This window comes from Callithrix jacchus, chromosome 16, assembly GCF_049354715.1.
Source record: "Callithrix jacchus isolate 240 chromosome 16, calJac240_pri, whole genome shotgun sequence".
Taxonomy (NCBI): domain Eukaryota; kingdom Metazoa; phylum Chordata; class Mammalia; order Primates; family Cebidae; genus Callithrix; species Callithrix jacchus.
Genome location: NC_133517.1, coordinates 67,162,107 through 67,183,188, shown reverse-complemented (window position 1 = coordinate 67,183,188; position 21,082 = coordinate 67,162,107). Strand labels below are relative to the sequence as shown.

The 21,082-nt window shown below is 40.6% G+C and overlaps 1 protein-coding gene across 4 annotated transcripts in view; it reads right to left on the bottom strand.

The window, feature by feature from the left end:
• ASAP1 (ArfGAP with SH3 domain, ankyrin repeat and PH domain 1) overlaps positions 1 to 21,082 on the bottom strand; it is a 405,687-nt gene that overhangs the window by 81,393 nt on the left and 303,212 nt on the right. For all 4 annotated transcript variants that reach the window (XM_017965593.4, XM_008983260.5, XM_078353182.1 and 1 more), the window contains 2 exons: positions 8,211 to 8,298; positions 5,583 to 5,631 (listed from right to left, as the gene is read on the bottom strand). In XM_017965593.4, coding sequence (XP_017821082.1) covers positions 5,583 to 5,631; positions 8,211 to 8,298 — 137 coding nt within the window. The remainder of the gene's footprint in view (positions 1 to 5,582; positions 5,632 to 8,210; positions 8,299 to 21,082) is intronic.

Below are 21,082 nucleotides of genomic sequence, written 5' to 3'. Positions count from 1 at the left end.
GTAAAAAATCAGTATAACTGAGGACTTGCACGAATATACAAGGAGACTGAATTTCAGCGTGGGCATATTGAATAAAGGGAATGTTGGAATGAAGAGGACTCAGTGAGGGACCCATTCAATACAAGGATGAGAAAATAATGATGAGAAATGGACAGGGGACAGGAAAAGGAGTTTAGCAAAAGGTATCTGTTTTCTGCAAGACCATATCAGTGAGGATACTTAATAGTGAAAATAAAGAGATATTTCATTAGGAGCCACAAAAATTTATGCTTATGAGAAAGTCATATTAACATGGAAATTAAATATTAAATGAAGAGTGCAGATTATTTACTTATATACAATATGACTACCATATGTCCCAAACAAAATAACCCTTTGCTACTAAAATAACCTAAAAATCCAACAACAGGGTGTTGATTAATAAGGCAGGAAATAACCACAAAGTAGAACAGTTAAGTGGGCATTAAAGTGCACATTTTCAAATGATTTTTGATGACATTGGATAAATGCTTATAATATAGTGTTTTGTGAAATCAACAACCAAAAAATCTATTATATGACTGATACAGTTTGGATTTGTGCCCCCACCCAAATCTCATCTTGAACTGTAATCTTCATAATCCCCATGTGTCTGGGGAGAGACCCATGGTGGGAGATGACTGGATCATGGAGGTGGTTTCCCCCATGCTCTTCTCATAATAGTGAGTGAGTGCTCATGAGATCTGGTGGTTTTATAAGGGGCTCTTCCCCCTTTGTTCCACACACTTCTCTCTCCCACTGCCACGTGAAGACAGACTTATTTGCTTCCCTTCCATCATAATTCTAACTTTCCTGAGGTCTCCTCAGCCATGTGGAACTGTGAGTCAGTTAAACTTCTTTCCTTTATAAATTGCCCAGTCTCGGGTATTTCTTTATAGCAGTGTGAGAACAGACTAATATAATCATATAACCCCAAATTTAAATATATGTGTGTATTAAAGGCCAAAAGGAATTTCACCAATATGTCAATAGTGGTTGTCTCTGAGTAATTTTCTGCAGAAAACAAATGATAGAGGAATTGCTCAACTTTGTGCTTTCTATAATTTTTCAAAACTATAATGAGCTTGTATTACTTTCATGAATGAGGAAAAAGTCAAGTTTACTTTTTATTCTTCTTCTCATTTCTTTTTTGAGACAGAGTTTCGCTCTTGTTGCCCAAGCTGGAGTGCAGTGGCACAATCTTGGCTCACCACAACCTCCGACTCCTGGCTTCAAGCGATTCTCCTGCCTCAGCCTCTGGATTAGCTGCGATTACAGGCATGTGCCACCATGCCTGCTAATTTTGTGTTTTAGTAGAGATGGGGTTTCTCCATGTTGGTCAGGCTGGTCTTGAACTCCTGACCTCAGGTGATCTACCCATTTTGGCCTCCCAAAGTGCTGGGAATATAGGCGTGAGCCACTGAGCCTGGCTGCCAAATTTATTTTTTAAAAAGAAAATGAAGAACATTTCCAAACCACTGTAGTTTTGTTTTCTTAGTTACTACATCGATAGCTAATGCTTATTCTCAACAGGCAATATAAAGGTTTAGAACCAAATCTCTCATTTTTTCATATATCACTCAATAAAATGAATATGAAACAAAGCACTATACAAAAGGCTTTGAATAATAGTGATAGCATAATAATTAAAAAACATTATGTTTTTGGAGTATGTGAATAATGCAAGTCACACCTTGACTCTAGGTGGCGCTCACCTTCAGTATGTTGGGAGAAATACAACTAACTTCTGTAATGCAGTAGAAGTTTATGAACATTTCAAAACCAACAGTCTAGGGATTTGACATGGCAGGAACGGGGGGATTTTGTAACTTTTAGATGATTAAACAGTATTTTTTCTATCAGTTAATCTCAAGTTAGAAACTAGAAATTGTTTTGTTAAAAACAACTCAAGAACCTGGATTCAACAGGACTGACCACTGCATTCTATCAGCAACACTGTTGTTACTGGATTTTTCACTTGACTGCAAAGCCTCTATTTTGCTTTCTTCAGGCATTATAGAATTTGACTGATATTGTCCAGTATTCAGCACGTACCCAATACTTACAACTTTTTGACATACAGATTGAGCACCCCAAATTCAAAATCCAAAACACTTGTGGTCCCAAGCATTTCAAATAAGGGATATTCAACCTATAGAATCTTCCAACATGCCTCTCGGTTAGGGTTGATAATACTTTATACATGAGGAAACTGAAGTTATATGACTTGCCTAAGGTCCTAGGCTGGATTGTGTCAGACCAGATGGAGATAAGAAAATACTTGTTGACTCACTTTATCAGAGTTCCTTCCATTTGCCTCTTTACTCAGGAGCTCATGACAAATAAAGAGGTTTGTTATGATAATCAGAAGAAAATATATTTAAAGGATAATTTTCTAAAGAAATTAATTCAAATTTGGTGGAATGAAATGGCTACATTTCAAAAGGACCAAGAATCACAGTGATCATTTATGACAGTATTTTTAAACTTTTAAATTATTTTCAAGTAACAAGCATACTCAAAAGCATAAAGAATGCATAATTGTATTTTAATACTTTAAAAGTCCCTTTGAGTTTTAGAAGATAAAAAATTACTTGGCACTGTGCTAAGGGCTTTACATATCTTATCCTCTCAAAATCCTGCAATTGAGGTACATAATCCCATCTTACTGATGAGAAGACTGAAGCCAGATGATGTGCCTAAGGTTAAGAAGCCACTAACAACAGTAGTGAATGTATGTAGTTGTAGCTATTGGGACGCTGAAGCGGGAGGATTGTTGTAGCCTAGGAGTTCAAGTCCAGACTGGGCAACATAGAGAGACCTCGTCTTTTTTTTTTTTTTTTTTTTAAAACCACTAGCCAGCAGAGGCTGGATTAGAAGCCAAATGAGTCTAATATGCATCTGCTCTTTGTATACTTTCCTCAGTGAAAAGGAATTTTTTTCATTCAATTTCTTCAAACTTTCATATGAAAAATAAACTCAATGTAGTGAAAACTGTCTCTTTGTAACCTGGAGGTAAGTGAAGAACTATGGCTTCCCTCTGGGGCATGTGCTTTCTTTGTGGACTGCCATTACCTCCCACATCACTCAGAACAAAGTTCCCCTCTCACTATCAGCACCCAAAGAGAATGCAGGCTGGGCACTGTAGCTCATGTCTGTAATCCCAGCACTTTGTGGGGTCGAGGTGGAAGGATGGCTTGAGCTCAGGAGTTTGAGACCAGCCTGGGTAACAACAGCAAGACCTCATGGCTACTGACAAAAAAAAAAAATTAGCTGGACACGGTGATGAATGCTTGTAGCACTAGCTACTTGGAAGGCTGAATCAGGAGGATCACTTGAGCCTGGGAGACAGGCTGCAAATGAGCTATAATCACGCCACTGCACTCCAGTGTGTGTGACAGAGTGAGACCTTGTCTCAAAAACAAAACAAAACTGCAAAGTGCAAAATGTACAGCTTCAAGATAGGCCAAGTATTTCTTTTACTAAAAAATGTTAAACCTCATGGGCAGGAAACCAATATCTAACAAAACGGGGACTGAATTACCTGTAAGTCCTAAGAGTAAATAAAATACTGAAGGCCTGAGTTTGAGTCACAAGGGAACAAAGACAAAGTGGCTGTGTTCCCTGCCTCACCCAAATTACTCACCTGTGTTCCACTTAGGGCTTTGAGAAAGGGAAACAAGGAGGAGAGAATGAAATCATAGAAGGAGAAACAATATTCTAACGTGACCGTGGAATCCTGTCTGGGTTCAAATCCTGGCTTACTAGGACTGTTACCATGGGCATGTTGTGCCTCTGTTTCCTCATTTACAAACTAGGGACAAAATTCAGGGCTATAAGGATTAATAAGAGAGTAACATCTCAATAAATATTACCATTTTCATTATAAACAGTACCTCTCCCTGAATCTGTGGGTGGAAGGACAGCCCTCTCTGACTTCTTCCTTTCCCATTTGATTTCTAGTCACTTTTCTAGTCCACCAACTCTATACCCACAACACCAAGTCATCAATCACTTCCTTCCTATTCCATCCTCCTGCTGCTTCTGAGCCATCAGAGCCTCCTACTTGGAGTGCAGAGTATTCACAACCTTCCCTTAAGTTCGTGAGCCAGCTCAGGCTTACCTTCCTCTGGGAAGTCATCTCTGAGCAACAACCCCAGGAAGCCATGACAGTGTATGCCTCGAGTCTGTTCCTTCAGCTCATGGTCTCCTCTCCTTACAATTAGCACCTGCACTATATCACACTGACAGCCTCCTTCAGTAGAGATGCAGTTCCTTCAGGGCAGGGGCTCCATCTAATTTAATGTATTCTCAAGGCTTTGCATAGTCTTGTCATACAGCTGGCATTCATTAAATATTCAAATAATGAATAGCTAATTAGACCTTTCTCCACCTTTTCCTTTGTCTCTCTACCCTCTCTCTCAGCTTTCTTTCCCCACACTGTTCCATCCATCTCTGTATCTTTTCTACCCATGTTCTATTCTCTTTCTGATCCTTTATCATTTCTTCTTTGAAATGGGAAAAGAGTAAAATTCCCCAGAGAAGACTGTGTGTATATGAGCAATAGCAAAGCAAGTAAGCAAGTGGAAGAGAGAAAAAGGTGAGTGTAAGGCAAAAAGGGTATGAGAAGAATTCTGTGACCCTCCAGAAATAAAAGAGGAAAGAAATGATAGGAACATAGCACTTACTGTGTGCCACTGATGGAAAAGGAAGTTTGACAGTTTATGAAACTCGGTCCAAATTACCCCAAGTACTCATTAGAAATAATGAAAAAAAAAAAAAGTAAACACCAATAGCCCACTTTAACCAAAACATCCCTTTCCCAAGCAGCTGAGATAATAGTCACACATTGCCTTTTTCAGTCTAGGCTATAAGAAAGAAGATGGCATAAAGACGGCTCAGGACCAGGGATAGTGTTTTTAAAAAGGGGCCAGGGACTGTCTAAGGTTGCATACCTGGTCAGGTTATTGCAGGACTCCAGTGATACCAAACCTGGTCCGGTCCTGGCCACTTTATCAGGTTCCCTTTAATTGACTGTCTACCCCAGTGAAAGGCACCACCTGCCAGGTTCCTTCCTTCAGAACCCGGCTCTCCTGCTTCTCTTAACAGTAATGGTCAAGTGTCCAGGTAGGCTGGCTGATATGTTTGGCCACCAAAAACTGAGCAAAGGCCCCTCCTGAGGGCAAGGAATGTGATTAAAACATGCATAAGGCATAGTCTTGCCCTCAAAAAGCTCTTGGTTTCTTTTCTACAGGGCTGCAGACATGCACCAGAGGGTCACAGAGGGGTATGAAGAGGCCACGTGCAGAGAGTAGGGAGCAATAACCCCAGAGAGGGTGGGGCTAAAGCAGAATCTTGCTGGAGGTACCAGAAGTTACTGAGTAGACAAGAGGGAGAACCACAGACAGAGAGAAGAGCAACATGGGACAGCCCACGGGTGAGAAAGAAGTGTGGAGGCACCAGGAAAAGTTCTTACAAATTAAAGGAAAACGTTGATGTATATTGTAAAGAGAGAGGTGCTTTTTCAATCCAAGGCATGGCACCATTATTTCAAAACTACTTACGCTACATAGTCCTGCTCATCTTCTGCCTGAAAGTGATATGTTCTATTATCTAAAATAAAAAAAAGAAAAATAAGTGAAACCATGAAAAGCAGGGTTCTTTCAGGTATAACAGAAATTTAAGTTCCTGGAAAAAACAACCCAGTAAAAGTAGGATTTTAATGTTATTTTAGTTTTACAGCAGTATCAGCCAGGTGCCTTGTGTATATTATTGCTAATCTTCACAAAAGTCTTTTCTGTGTTTCATTTTACAGATGAAAAAACTGAGGATCCAAAAGGTTCAGTGACTTGTACAAGGTAACACAGCAATAAAATAGCTACATGATTCATTCTGTCAAGATTATTTTTCTTAAGTGCAACAAGAATACGATAAAATAACCACAAATACCATGCAAACACCTGGAACCACTTTTGAATAAACAGTGAGGAGAGGGGAAGGTCCTATTTGATCCAAATGGGTTTTCCTGAAAAACTGGAGAGTGCCCGCTAATTCAGCATTTTCTGTTTCATTTTCAATTCAACTGTTACTGTGCTTTCTTTTTTTTTAAATCTCCTTTTCAGAAATGATTCATTTACTGTTCTCCACTGGTCTTGACTTACCTACAGAGTAGCCCCAACACCCCCAACACTAAGCATACTGTGCCCCAGATGTTGGGGCTACTCTCTGGATAAATCAGGTTGCAGGGAAGAAGGGCTCAATCTCTGCTATCTAGGTAAGGGAAGGTGTGCCCTAACTTGGATACTTTGGGCAGGTGTACATGAGGGAAGTTCTTTCTTAAAATTCAGGATTTCAAGAAAGCTTCAACATATTCAGGTCAAACTAATACATCCCGAGCACTTCCTGTGTGACAGGCTAGGCATTCATACCCTTCATCTCTCCTGGGGAGAGAGACAATGTGAATGTCAAAGAACACACCATGCTCATGGCTGTAATCCCAACACTTTGGGAGGCCGAGGCAGGAGGGTGCCTAAGCCTAGGAGTTCAAGACCAGCTTCAGCAACATAGGGAGACCCTGCCTCCACCAAAAAATTAAAAATGATCCAGGTATGGTGGCATGCACCTGTGGTCCCAGCTATTTGGGAGGCTGAAGAAGAAGGATCACTTCAGCCCGGGAAGCTGAAGCTGCAGTGAACTCTGGTTGCCACCATTGGACTCCAGCCTCGGTGAGAGTGAGACCCTGTCTCAAAAACAAACAAAAACCAAAACAAAACAATAAAGAACATGCCATGGGTGGCAGTGCCTGAGAGCTTTGGTTGGGTCTCTGCTTTATTGCTGTGTGACCTTGTGTAGCTCACTGGACCTCTTGGAGTCTCAGTTTTTCCTTCTGTAAATGGAAAACTGGTAAGGCTTTTGTGAGGATTAGCAATAATGCTTTTTTTTTTTTTCCACTTGGCATGTAACAGATGCTCTGTAACTGACAACTATTATTAATAACCTACATATTCTCATAACTAGGGATTCTTGGCTTTTTGAAGTCATAAAATAATTCCAAATTTTCATATTTCTTTCTTACCAATAACTCAAGAAATCTCTTGGTCATGAAAATCACGGGGAATCTAAACTTCATACAGATGCTGCAGAATACAGCTTACACTGTATCTAAAGAGCCTCATGACTGATTCCATCTTTTGGGTCAGGACTCCTGAGCTTCCATTCACACAATTGCAACAAAAGGATTTCAAAGGTCAGGAAAATATTTCTGTGCTTCTATACACAGATCATCCACTTTGGCTGTTGGCCTGCCATGCTGGGCTGTGACAGAGAAGGAGGGCTATTTAAGATGAGTGTTGCAGGATTTCAGGATATTCACTGGTACTGTCATCCTCTCTTTAGAAAGAGAAGTCCTCTCAGCTACAGTGTGGGTCGATAAGCATACCCATGGAAGCTGGCCTAGAGGAAAAACATTTTCCCCCAACTTTCTACACACTGTGAGAGCACAGGCTACAGGCTGTGGGATGGGTAGCTCATTATGCTCTCTCATCACAAGAGAAAAACAAACTCTGAACCATGAAGTAGAAAAGTGATAGGGTGCAGTGCCATCAATTCATGAAGGTTGAAGCCAATTCTCCTTGGAAGCAAAGAAATAATTTTTCCATTAAGAGCCAGATTTTGCAGGGATATAACTCTGAGCAAATTCGTTGTACATATATATTGGCATAGCTGCATTCCCAAGTCTATATCAGTGCTTCTTAACCACAGGCGCACGTTACAATCACCTAGGGGCTTTTTTGTTTGTTTGTTTAAACTATATCTGGGCCTTATACCAACAACTGTGATTCAGTAGATCTAAGAGAGAAATGGGAATATACTTAGAAACATCTTTCCAAGGGGACAAAGCTGTGTACTCACAGTCAGGCACTGTCTAGTTCAATGCACAAATACTAGATTCTATTCTATTGCTGGTCAGATCTGACACTGCTATGCCTTGTCAACTGCAGGTGGGCTCAGTGGAAATTCAGAGACCTGGGGCATCTTTCCAGAGCTGCACATGCAGGAATAACAAGAACCTGTTCAAATGCCAACTCTGGGGAGCCTTGCTTGGAAAAGCTGCTGTTTAAATACCTGGAGAATAAAAATGTGCAGGTGTTAGAAGCCACAATAATCAACTCAGAGAGAGAAAAAGGACTCACGTGATATCAGGTCAAAAGATTTTTTGTCTTCGGCATTAGGTTTTACTTGGCAGGTGAGAAGGTTCAACTTAGCTGGTTGCCTGTTAGACTGGAAAAAAAGGGAAAATGGAGAAGTTACATGCAGCTCTACTCTCTTGTCTGCAGGCTCAGTGCCCTGCAGGGCAGGTATGCAGTTCAGAAGGGCTGCTCGGTGGCACAAAAATATATTTTCAGCAACGAAGAAAGAGACACCTGAGCATTGTTCAAAGTTTACCGCAAGAAGACATCAGATCTATAAGTTTCTGCCCTCAAATATAAGCTGGTAAGTTTAGTAAAGTTTTATTTATCCCACTTGAATTCTGAATCTCATTAAAGATGGGGGAAAAAATTAGGTGTCCTACTAAATGTCTTTAAACTGTGCATAAATATCCTGGTGATTTTTCAGAATGGAATAAAAAATAATTCACCTTACTTCCAATGAACAGTGGGCATGATTCATGGAAATGTACCTTTCTGAAACCTACACATACCTAAGCACATACAGTTGACACTTTTAACACTGTATCTTAGTGTGAAATGTAGCTAAGCTATATTGCATTTATTCATTCAAAATGATCCCAGCAATTAATCATCCCCAAACTGATATCCCAGATATCCATGAATTCGACAAATTTTGGTTGTCATGCAAAATCTACATTGCTTCTCTCAGAAGTACAATGACAATTACTATCTGTGAGGCAATGCTTAATGAACCCCAATATCTGGGGAGAGAAAATATGAGAAGGATTTAATATAACTTATCAGGAAATCTCTTGGTCACACATATAAAACAGACCCTACAGTATCCAGATAGTCATGCTAACTTAGAAGTCTTGCCACATATTAACACTGGGCAAAACACTCTCCTGCCTGCCTATGTCCAAGGTCACATGCTGGACAAGGATTCCTCCTTGCTGCAGAAGCTGACCAAGGTATGAAATGTCTGAGTGCCCGGGCTGGGCTGTGCTCGAACTTGAGAAGCCTGCAGAAATAAGCAATAAAACTCTTTAGGTGGACCTATATCCCTGTCTCAACTGAGAACTGTGGTTCTCAAAATCCTAGTACCAGGTGCATCTGCAGCTGAGGAATTACAATTTTTAGGGAAAAGAGAGGGGAAGGGAGTTAGAGACAAGTCGCATCAGTAAGCCAATCAAAGTGGAATAGCAGAGATGGCATACAATCAAGACAACTTCAATGACACACTGTCACCTCTCCTAAGTAATAGGCATTAAACATTTCTGTTTACCTTTCTGTGCTCTCTGGACCATTTTCAAGATCTTTCTCCCTCTGTTATTTCAATGACATTAGACATAGAAAACAATGCCCTTTGTCCCATATGTATCTATTCCAAAGCAAACTACTTTGTGAGAGGAAGTGAGAGACCCAGGAGACTCCGTGTTCAATGCATGTACCTTTGATTTAGAAATGGAACCAGAAGTCAAGTACAAGATAATTTTGCCTAAGAGGAAACAGTGCTTGGGAAGATTCCTGTACTCTAGAACTTGTCAACAAACCTAGAAGGGGAGCAGGAGCTTGTGGGTCTGCAAATTTTTCTTAGAAAACAGCTGAAGTTTGAGTTGCTAAAGGCCTCAGACTCCAAAATCAGAATATGTAGCCACAAAGCAGGCTCAGCCTACTGTAAAAGGAACTGTTAGTTTTACATCTCATCTTTTTGGATGTGAATAAATTGCTGACTTTCTCATATAAATGACAATAACATATGACCACCTGAAAAAGTAGCGACCCAGTTAATGGTGAGAACTCTTGCTACGATATTATGTTCCAATTTGGAACCTGCATTTAAAGAAGGTTGCAGAAAAGCTTGGGGAGATCAAGAGATGATTAAAAGGGTGGAAAAATAGAAACTCTGAAGATGAGTAAGAGGCATTACTTAGTATAGAGGAGGGAAAGCTAGGGGGTGACTTAATGACCATCTTCAAGTATAAGAAGGTTGTTATCGCGAAGGTTGGGCAGCTGTCTTCCACTAGCTCAGATGAAAAGAAATGTACTCAAATTGTAGAAGATGATCTGCACAAGACATAGGAAGAACTTCCCAAGCTTAATCTGATTATGCATAACAAGAGGTTTCAGGTTTCTTATGTAGAGAAGAACTGTCTTTGAAAAATTTAATGATTTTTTAAGCTGGTCAGGTGCAGTGGCTCATGCTTGTAATCCCAGCACTTTGGGAGGCTGAGGCAGGTGGATCACTTGACGGCAGGGGTTTGAGACCAGCCTGGCCGATGTGGCAAAACCCTGTCTCTACTAAAAATACAAAATTTAGCTAAGTGTGGTGTTGCATGCCTGTAATCCCAGCTACTCAGGAGGCTGAGTCAGGAGAATTGCATGAGCCTGAAAGGTGGATGCTGTAGTAAGCCAAGCAAGACTGTCTCAAAAGAAAAAAAAAAAAGAAAAATTTAATAATTTTTAGACACTATTCACATTTGAACGTGACAGAAGGTTAACTTTATTTTTTTAATTCTCCCTAAATCTAGGTTTCTCCGGTGTTTCTGAACAATCTTACCAACAGATACAACCAAGAACAGATATGAAATCTTAAAAAAAAAAAAACAAAAACCACTCAGCTGAGTATTAACTGCATTCAGGCAAGTTAAACAGCACTATTCACCTCTCACTTCTTTCTCTCTCTCTGTTTTTTTTTTTGATAGGGATCTCGTTCTGTCAGCCAGGCTGGAGTGCAGTAGCATGGATCATTCAGTCTCAACCTACTGGACTCAAGTGATCCCCCAAGCTCAGCCTCCCAAGTAGCTGCGACTATGGATGCACACAGTCACACCTGGCTAATTTTTTTTTGGTATTTTTTGTAGAGACAGAGTCTCGCCATGTTGCCTAGGCTGCTCTTAAACTCCCGAGCTCAAGTAATCTGTCTGCTTCAGCCTTCCCAAGCGGTGGGATTGCATGCATGAGGCAACATGCTGGCCTCAGGCCTCAGCTCTCCTTTCTTTCTTTTAAAAACAAACAAATAAAAAAAACCTTTTAGGTTTGGGAATACATGTGAATGTTTGTTACATAGGTAAGCATGTGTCACAGGGGTTTGCTGTACATATTACTTTATCACCCAGGTATTAAGCCCAGTACTCAATAGTTACCTTTTCTGTTCCTTTCCCTCCTCACCTCTCATTTCTAAGCATGGACTATTTCAAAGTATTTTGCTGATAAGGAATTTACACAGTTTAAGTCACTCCATGATTGACCCACAGCTTCAATGGTGATGACGTATGATGTTTATTCTCTTAGAAGTTGGTCAAATCTACTAGACTGACTTTTCCTATGTTAACATGAACTACGTTTGACACAGGAACATCCTGCCTACACAGTGTTCTTCTCCAAACTGAGCTGCCAGTGAGGCATCTGACAAAGCCATCATCCCAAAGGTGACTTTGAGGAGCCAAGTATGCACAATTTTTGACTGTCTAAGCAGCTGACATACCCAGTGCTGAGCCCATGAATACCAGAGGGGAGTGGTATGTTCCACAAAAGTCGAAGGACCAAGGCATTTGAAGCATGGAAATCACTACAGTAATAATTGTAACACCAGATGTTTGCAAAACTTTCCAAAATTTCAAGGCACTTTCTTGACATTTAGTACTAATTTATAGGTATATTGATTAGAGACAGTATAATCTTTCCTGGGATTTCAGCAGACTAAAAGTAAAACTAAATGATTTACTCTGGGCTATACCACAGTAGAACAGTTTAGGAAAGGCTTTCATATTGTTTAAGGAGAGAAAAAAGAAAGCAAAACAGAAGAGAAACTCTGGAAACATCTATGTATCTACTGAGTCCTTGCTGTTGATTCCCATACTGCTCAGAATCAACACACATCTGCGCCATGACCTCCAGGCACCAACAGCAGGCCCCATTCTCGCACTCAGCTCCTGTCACTCTGAGTTGTTCCTTTGGCTGAGGAGGGTCACTGGTCCCTCCTGCTGCTCACACATTCCTGCAGGCTCTGCTTACTTCTTGCAGGATTCTCATCAATCAGCACCTCCTCAGAGAGGGCGGTGCCGGCCTGACCACCTCCCCATCATGTTCCATTCTTGTACACCCTGCTGTATTTTCTTTCTGGCTCTTATCACTCCTTATTTGCTTCCTGTCTTCCTTCCCCCTAAGGGCACACACATTTTTTCTCATTAAAATGTGCCTGGCACACATCAGGTACTAGCAAGATCACGGCTCACAGCAGACTTGACCACTGAGGCTCAAGCAATTGTTCTACTTTGGCCTTCCTAGTAACTGGTACTATGTGTGCATGCCACATGAAGCTAATTAAAAATATATGGTTTTTTTAGAGACAGGATCTCACTCTGTTGCCCAGGGTAGAATGCAGTGGTGCAATCATGGCTCACTGCAGCCTTGAACTCCTGGCCTCAAGGCATCTTCCTGCCTCAGCCTCCCACGTAGCAGGGACTACAGGTACACCTCACCATGACTAATTTTTTAGTTTTTTGTAGAGATGGGGTCTTGCTTTCTTCCCCAAGCTGGTTTAAACTCCTAGCCTCAAGTGATCCTCCTGCCTCGGCCTCCCAAAGTGCTGGGATTATAGCCATGAACCACCATGTCCAACCCTCAATAAATATTTACTAAATGAATGACTACATTCCAGGCATCTTACATCATATGCTATCTCATGTACTACCTGTGAGGGAAGTCTTTTTAGTTGCTTTTACTAAGTGAAGAAATGAAGGCACAGAGGGGTTAAGTAACATTCCTAAGCTCTCCCAGTAAGGAAATAGTCTGTATGGGTCAGAGCCCCAACTCATTCTCTTCTGCGTTCACTCTGCAGTCCAGCTTGGAAAGAAAGAAATCTGATATAGCTTGGGGAATAACAGCTGGATGCCCAGCACAGAAGAACATTTCCTCCTGGTTATAGTAAGGGTTAAAAGTCAATAAAGCAAAAGCTCCAAAGATTAACTTCTGTTTTAATATCTTCTTGGGTTATTTGATTCTCCTCTACTTACTTTCATAATTGGGAAAAAGAGAAATTTTAGAAGGCAGTTTGAATTCCTACCAAATCATTCATCATATATTTATCAAGCCTCTACCACATTCCAAGTACATCCGAAAAACACACGGTCTGTGCCATCAAGCATCTATGGAAACTGACCTGACTAGGTATGGGGCCCAGGGACCTGAGCTCAAGGGTTTGCACCAAACATGTAGGCAAGGCTCCACACAGGCAGCCTCAACCTTCTAGAGAGGACTTTAGAAGACAAACTGGAAAGCGTTGAGGAACAGTGATGAAGCAGTATGAAGTATGAGCAGTCTGAAGAGAAGTGATGAATTCAAACTGGGGCATAGGAGAGGACAAGCTGGAGGAGGTGATGATGAGCACACAAGAAGGGAGACGCTGCATGCCGCACTAAGAAACACACATTCCCACCCATGATGCTGGCAATATACTGGAGGAAGCTAATTAGTGGAGTGACCTGTATTTCACAGGGGCAATTGGTGGGAGAGGTAGAGAGAAGCTGAGAGAGTAAGGAAGATAAACAATGAAATGAGAAGGGCCTGAATCACAGCTGCCTTATAGTAGTGGTGCTGGTAGCCAGAGGCTTAAGACAGCTAGAAAGGGAGACTTTTAATGCAGCATTCCACAAGTAACCTTTACCCTAGTATGTGAATGACTCAGTCCAGGAACCTTTTGAATGGTGATTAGAGGGAGGGACACATAGCTCCTGAAGGCTCTCTTGAGCAGCATCTCTTTGAAAAGCTAGAAGAGCCTCTTCAAATGCAGTTATGACACTTTTCAAAAATGAAGGTTCTATAACTTTGTTCATTCAAACTCTGAGGCTTGTCCTTTTACAGGTTTTACTTCTCATTAAAATAAGATACATTTATAGAAGAAAATGAGACAGAAATAGTGCAAAGAAGAAACCAAACATTAGTTGTTAATCCCAGTTTTACATGTAGCAATAAATATTGTTAATACCTTAATTTTACCAAGATGTATGCGTGAGATGTCTGGTTTTTTTTTTTGGACATACGTTGGTTCAACTTGTATATACTGTTTTGCAGACCATTTTTCCCAATTAACAATATACATAGATGTCTTCATTTTACATACCCCTCCCCCACACATCTTCAGACAAAAGGCAAACCTATTTAAGCTTTTTTGGAAAATGTTTCAACTAGGGAAGCTCTGGGTATATTTTATGAAGAGAAGTGATGAATATATCCCTCTGATATAATACAAAGTGGCCGTTCAGCTAGGAAAATCATCAAACATGTAAGTAGAAATGCATACAGAAACAGAATGAACCAATTCCAATTAATGTTTCTGTGTTTCCTAAAAGAAAATAAACACCACACATTTGTCTTTAAATATCTTAGCATGTGCCACGGTTCCAGCGTTTTTGCTGGAAGGGTAAAGTTGTTAGCACAGGCATATTTCTCACTTAGCAGAAAACAGCTGCTACTGGAATTAGTACCCAGAAATGAAATTATTTCCTCCCATCATCAAACTGAATTGCTCTGCTTTACAAATAAGAAGTGAACATCATTAATTACTTGGAAAATAGGCCTCACCCCGCCAAGACGAAGCTGACATGTGGAAAGAGGTAAAAATAAAACGACAAAGCTCTCTTCACTTCCTGTGCTAGTGCCTGAAAACAGAGCTGCTCAGACCATTATGGTCATTTTCAAAGTTTTCATTCAATCAATACTTTTTTAGACACCTACTGTCCCCTACCAGGACATATATTTTTGGCACACAATCAACAACCACAACAAACCCCTGGCAAGAAATTAAGGTACATGCTGAACACCTACCACTGCAGAGAGATCTTATCTCCAGAATTTTAACAATCAAGACTATTAGCTTTTGGCCTTCCAAAAAGATAAAAGGTAACAGTTTTTTTTTTTTTAAAAACTGAGCACTAAACTGCCAGGTACATTATATCTCTTCTATTATTTAATTTTTGCAATGACTCTGTTACTTAGGTACTGTTCCTAAAGCCATTTCATAAATGAGGTAACCAAGGATCAGGAAGGTGAAGTAAACTAACTTATGTTTTCCAAAAAGTAAAAGGCAAAGCTGAATTCTGAACAAATCTCTTCTCACTTATCACAATGTTTCCCTATCAAGACAAGCCCTTGGAAAACTTACAAAGTCAGTCAAAATATAGCTTTACTGTTTTGCCTTTTCAGGTTCTTACTGCCTTTAAATGGCCAGTTCCCTCATTTTCCCTCCAGATACATGTTCCAAATTCCAAACTTCTACTCTGTAGCCACAGCTCAAGCTCTCCCAAGCCTTGTGTGATCCTTCAGACAGAGAAGATATAATAGAGATTATCTAACTGAAGTAATTCGTTCCAGAGAGTGGATGACTGAATTCCCTTAACCCTGGCAACCACTTTCTTTCTTTGCCAAACATTTATCACTGTATCTCTCAACCATTTTAATAAAGGGACTCATTTCCGGTTGGCAGAATGTATATATATACATGTGAGAAAGAAATATTTGAAAATGGAGCGCTCCAAGAAAATGTCTTTCATTGTAGCAAGGAAGCTGTTACCTTACTTTTGAGAGGATATTCCACTGAAATCAACATTAAACAATCAATGCTACAATGCAAATAGAAAAAGAGCTTACTGGGGGCTGCTGCTAAGACTTGGGGCTGATGCTGCCGCATCCAATGAATGCGCTAGATGGTCATCCATGCAGGTGTTTCTGCACGTATTTACTGAGCACCTACTAGATGGTCATCCGTGCAGGTGTTTCTGCACGTATTTACTGAGCGCCTACTAACTAGATGGTCATCCGTGCAGGTGTTTCTGCACGTATTTACTGAGCGCCTACTAACTAGATGGTCATCCGTGCAGGTGTTTCTGCACGTATTTACTGAGCGCCTACTATTTGTTAGTATATAGAGTTTGGGCCAGTTCAAGAATTTTTAAATTCACATTTCCTATTTAGCTACAATAGCCACTTTATGTCATGTTATCCCACAAAGGTACCTAAAACAAAAACCTTCAGATTTGGAATATTTGTATAAAATGCACTAATTTGATAGTAAAACATCTGAGCTATAGTATATACATATTTTTTGAGATGGAGTCTCACTCTGTCATGCAGACCGGAGTGCAGTGACATGATCTCAGCTCACTGCAACCTACACCTCCTGCCTCCCAGGTTCAAGCGATTCTCCTGCCTCAGCCTCCCAAGTAGCTGTGATTACAGGCACCTGTGCCATCACACCCAGCTAAATTGTATTTTTAACAGAGATGGGGTTTCACCATGTTGGCCAGGCTGGTCTTAAACTCATGTCTTCGTGATCCACGCCCCTCAGGCTCCCAAAGTGCTGGAATTAAGCATAAGCCGTCGTGCCAGGCCCCTAGTTTATGTTTTTTAAAAAATATTCTCATTGCATTTTATAAAAAAAAATGGGCAGTGAGTGGCTGAGACAAAAATGTGTTGAGACTTATATTATCCTCACACAGAAAGGGTAGTTTTTAAAGCGAGGGAATCATCATGTTGATGAGAACACAGCATTTACTCATGCTGGGCCCCGTGCCATATGTCTTACATATACTTGTTCACTTAATTCTCACAATCACCCTAAAACTAAGTACCACTATTTTACTACTTGACAGATGAGGAAAATAAGGCACCAAAAGGTTAAGTTAACTCTGCCTTCAGGTCACAGCTAGTAACAGCAGAACATTAGGTTAAAGTAAAACTTTTTTTTTTTTTGAGGCAGGGTCTCATTCTGTCGCCAAGGGTGAAACAGCAAGTATCTTAGAGCTAAGCAAGTATCTTAGCTCTTCTGAGTCTCAAGCTATCTCACCACCACAAGGGAAAACAATGCTATCTCTGCTGCAATATAGAACTAGGCAATGCGTGACAAATGTCTGGTGCTCTATTTCCAAGTAGAGCAAAGACCCTCGACTTTACCTTCTTGGGTGCATAGTTGGCTTTAGCACTTAATGTGACTTTCAGGCTTCTTCCCACTAAAAAGGGGATTAACACCTACTTCCTTGTGAAGGTGTTATCGAAGTTAAAAAAGAATGTATGTAAAGTGCCTAGCATGCAGTGAGTGTTCAATAAATGTCACCTATTTTATTTTGAGGCAGGGTCTTGCTCTGTCACCTAGGCTGAGTGCAATGGCACAGTCATGGATCACTGCAGCCTGGACCTCCTAGTTTCAAGCAATCCTCCTGTCTCAGCCTCCTGAGTAGCTGGGATTACAGGCAGGTGACACCATGCCCAGCTAATTTTTTTTTCTTTTTTTTGGTAGAGACAAAGTCTCAGTATGATGCCCAGGCTGGTCTCAAACTCCTAGACTCAAGTGATCCTCCTTCCTCGGCCTCCCAAAGTGTTGGGATTACAGGTGTGAACCACTGCACCTGGACAACTATCTTTACAATTACCAATTCTTCGAAAAATACCTCCTCTGATGGTGTCCACATAGCTGATACACAAAATTCTGTTATTATCCATTTCCCTTTAGATTAAGGCAGTATTCCTTGTTAAAATGCAATCATCTCTGGGAGAGTTTCCCATTAAGTCACTAAGGCTCAAACAGAACATCAGATCTTATCTAAGGTGGAGGTTCTAGGGGAGTAAACTGAATGGGCATGGGCAATAGGCAGCATCAGAACAGCAGAGAAGTCTAGGGGACACAACTCTGGTGAATGTGATGCCACAGAGCCTGCTAACAGAGGGACTCCAGGCACACAGAGGAGAACCAGAAGAGTGGTGAAAAAACTCAGTAACTCTGGGAACTTAAAATACTAAGTGTTTTAACAAACATCTGGCCTTGCAAGAAGCTTAGACCTGTCCATTGCTCTGACTTTACTGTTTCATTTATTAAAAGGGTACTGAACTAGAATAAAGAAGGAGGTGATGAGAACTAGACTCAAACTGGCTAAGTTCTAACCGAGGCCCACAATCCAGTTCACAAAGTTGACAAATATCACTGTCAAATTGGCTGCAGATTTCTGAGTAACACAACTCCATTCTAGCCCCTCTATATTGTAACAGTAGCAAACAATGGTGGAAGGGCTCAGAGGGTCTCTGCTCTGGCTAAAGCTGAAGTTATCTGATTAGCAGTATTTGGGCTTCATCGCTAGATCAGTTAAATCAGAATCACTGAGGGTAGAACCAGGTGATTCTAATGTCCCATAAGGGATCAGAGTCATTGGATTCATTTGGCCAACTACAGCCCCCTTCCATCACTTGCAGTGGTTCATTCGGTGCTAGTGATGAGAGTTTTCATTTGCAATAAACTGTATACTGATGCTTCTAATATCTAATCTTGTATCTCAAATAGGGAAAAGAAGACCCTCCACCAGGATTCAAACAGAGTAAACATCTCTGCTGCATGTATTATTTCAAAGAATAACCTGTAACATATTAGCAGATATATTTCTAAACTTATGTTTTATAGAACTTGAACTTGGGAAGCCCTCTAGTAGACATTTATGTCTTCAGGTTCTGCATTGGCCATGTACAAGACAAAGATATTTCACAGTGACTCTTAGTTTCGCAAACAGTGCAGCTTATGTCATATGTCCAAATAACATTTTCTATACTGGAACAACTATACTTCTTTTGCCAGGGAACATGGCTGTGGAGAAGGCTCAACACTAGTGCCTTTGGACCCGAAGTTGCATTCCTTTTATCAGAGACAGGGTCTTGCTATTTTGTCCAGGCTGGAGTGCAGGTGCAATCATTGCACACTGCAGCCTTGAACTCCTGGCCTCAAGTGATCAACTGGCCTGTCTCCCAAGTACCTTGGACTACAGGTTGCATGCCACCATGCCCTACTTGCAGATGCATTTTGAATTTCATTCAGGAAAGTTAACATCTGGTCTTTTGTTTAAAAAAGCGAGGGGATGTTAGTGAGTTTTCACAAATGAAAATGTCACAAATGTCACAATGACAGCACAAGGCGAGGAACTGGCTCATAAAGTGAAGGAAAAAAATGGCATTAGATGAAGCTGTTGAGAGAGACATAAAACAGAATTGTAATTCAAAAGGGGGAAGGAGCAATTCAGAGAGAATTCAAACAATACTGATTCAAGTTCATCCTTAACTTTTAAATATATATATATTTTTGGTAACTAGAATACATAGATAGCAACAGCTTTCAAAGAGTGTCTTATTTGAACCTCTGAACTCTTTAGAGAGGGTAAGGAAAGTGTTATCATTTCCACCCTTATTGGCCTCTCTTAGGTTCCATGAACACACTGTCCAGCCTCATGATTTTGGACTATTTTCCCCCCTCTACCAGGGCTCTCCTTGCTTAGCTTTACGCTAAATGATCAGAAAAGCCTTTCCTGACCACATGAAAGTAGCTGCCCATTTGTTTTCCATCACAACCTCCTGCTCACTTCTTTTATGGGACTTATCCTTTCTTTAGAACAAGCTCCAGGACAGGGGCCACTAATTCATCACTGCTTCTACAGTACCTAGCCTAGAAAGGAACAAAAAAAAGTTAATGAGTAAATTATGCTCATTTTATATCTGAGAAAATCAAGGCTCCAAAGGCTTAAGTAACTTATCCAAGGTCCTACAGTTTTTTCAGGGGTTTGAGTCTGGGTCTAACTGGCTCCAAAGTTTGCCCTCTTACAACTCACAGTGCTGCTTTCTAATCTGTTGGAGCAAAGAAAAATATTCTTTCTCTCTTCTCAGTGACAATGAGGGTAAAAATGTGGAATCAGGGGACAGCCCAGGAGAGCCTCCGAAGGCCAGTCACAGAAAGAAGGTTACTGAATACACTGCAAAGAAGAGAGCACTCCATTTTGCAGGTCTCTTCCTGCTTCCTGAATGTGCTTTTAGTGCTTCTTTTAAAGCCCTGGCAGCTAAATGTTATCTTCAGGGCTCTGGATAGGGCAAGAAAACAATAGACTTTAGATCCAAAGAGCCAAAGAAAAGGGAGAAGAAACACAATCAATTCTTGCTTTAGTGAAATGCCATGGAAGGTGACAGAGCTGCTGTTAATCCCTAACAGGCAGAAATTAAATCTCTATGAGAATAGGTATCCCCAACGGGCTCTGTAAGGTACACTGAGTAGTAATGAAAATGGCAATACAGAAGAATTCCAATGGCCAGGCGCGGCAGCTCACATCTGTAATACCAGAACTTTGGGAGGCCACTTTAAGTCAGGAGTTCAAGACCAGCCTGGCCAACATGGCAAAACCTAGTCTCTACTAAAAATATTAAAAATTAGCCTGCGATCACAAGGCATGCCTGTCATCCCAGCTACTCAGGAGGCTGTGACATGAGAATTGCTTGAGCCCAGTAAGCCAAGATGGTGGCACTGCACTCCAGCCTGGGCAACAAAGGGAAACGCTCTTTAAAAAAAAAAAAAAAAAGAAAAAAGAATTCCAATAAACCACAGTTTAAAATGAAGATAGTTACACATTAGAGAAGTGGTAATAATAATAATAGCTGACATTTTTTTAGCACTAATTCTGCTCTACATTCTGTTCTAATTATTTCTAATCAATAAACTCATTTAATTGTAACAACCACTTATGAATTAGGCCTTACTAACAGCTCCATTTTATTTAGATAAAAAATTCTCACGAGAGATTTAGTGTCGGCATTGAAATTCAAGCCTAGGCAGTCCGACTCCAGGGTTCCAGATGCTGTGATCCTACGTCAGCTCACTGAGATGACAACAGCTATTAAGTTTTAGGAATACTTATTATGATCCGGGCTCTGCAAAGTTTTAAATGCATTATCTTACTTAATTCTCACAACATGGAAAATAGGTAGTGTTATTCTGTTTTACAGATGAGTAGTACAAGTTAACTAGCTTAATAAAATGCACATACAATAAGATGCCGAATGGGCATTTAATTGCAGATGGACTCAAAAGGATGTGC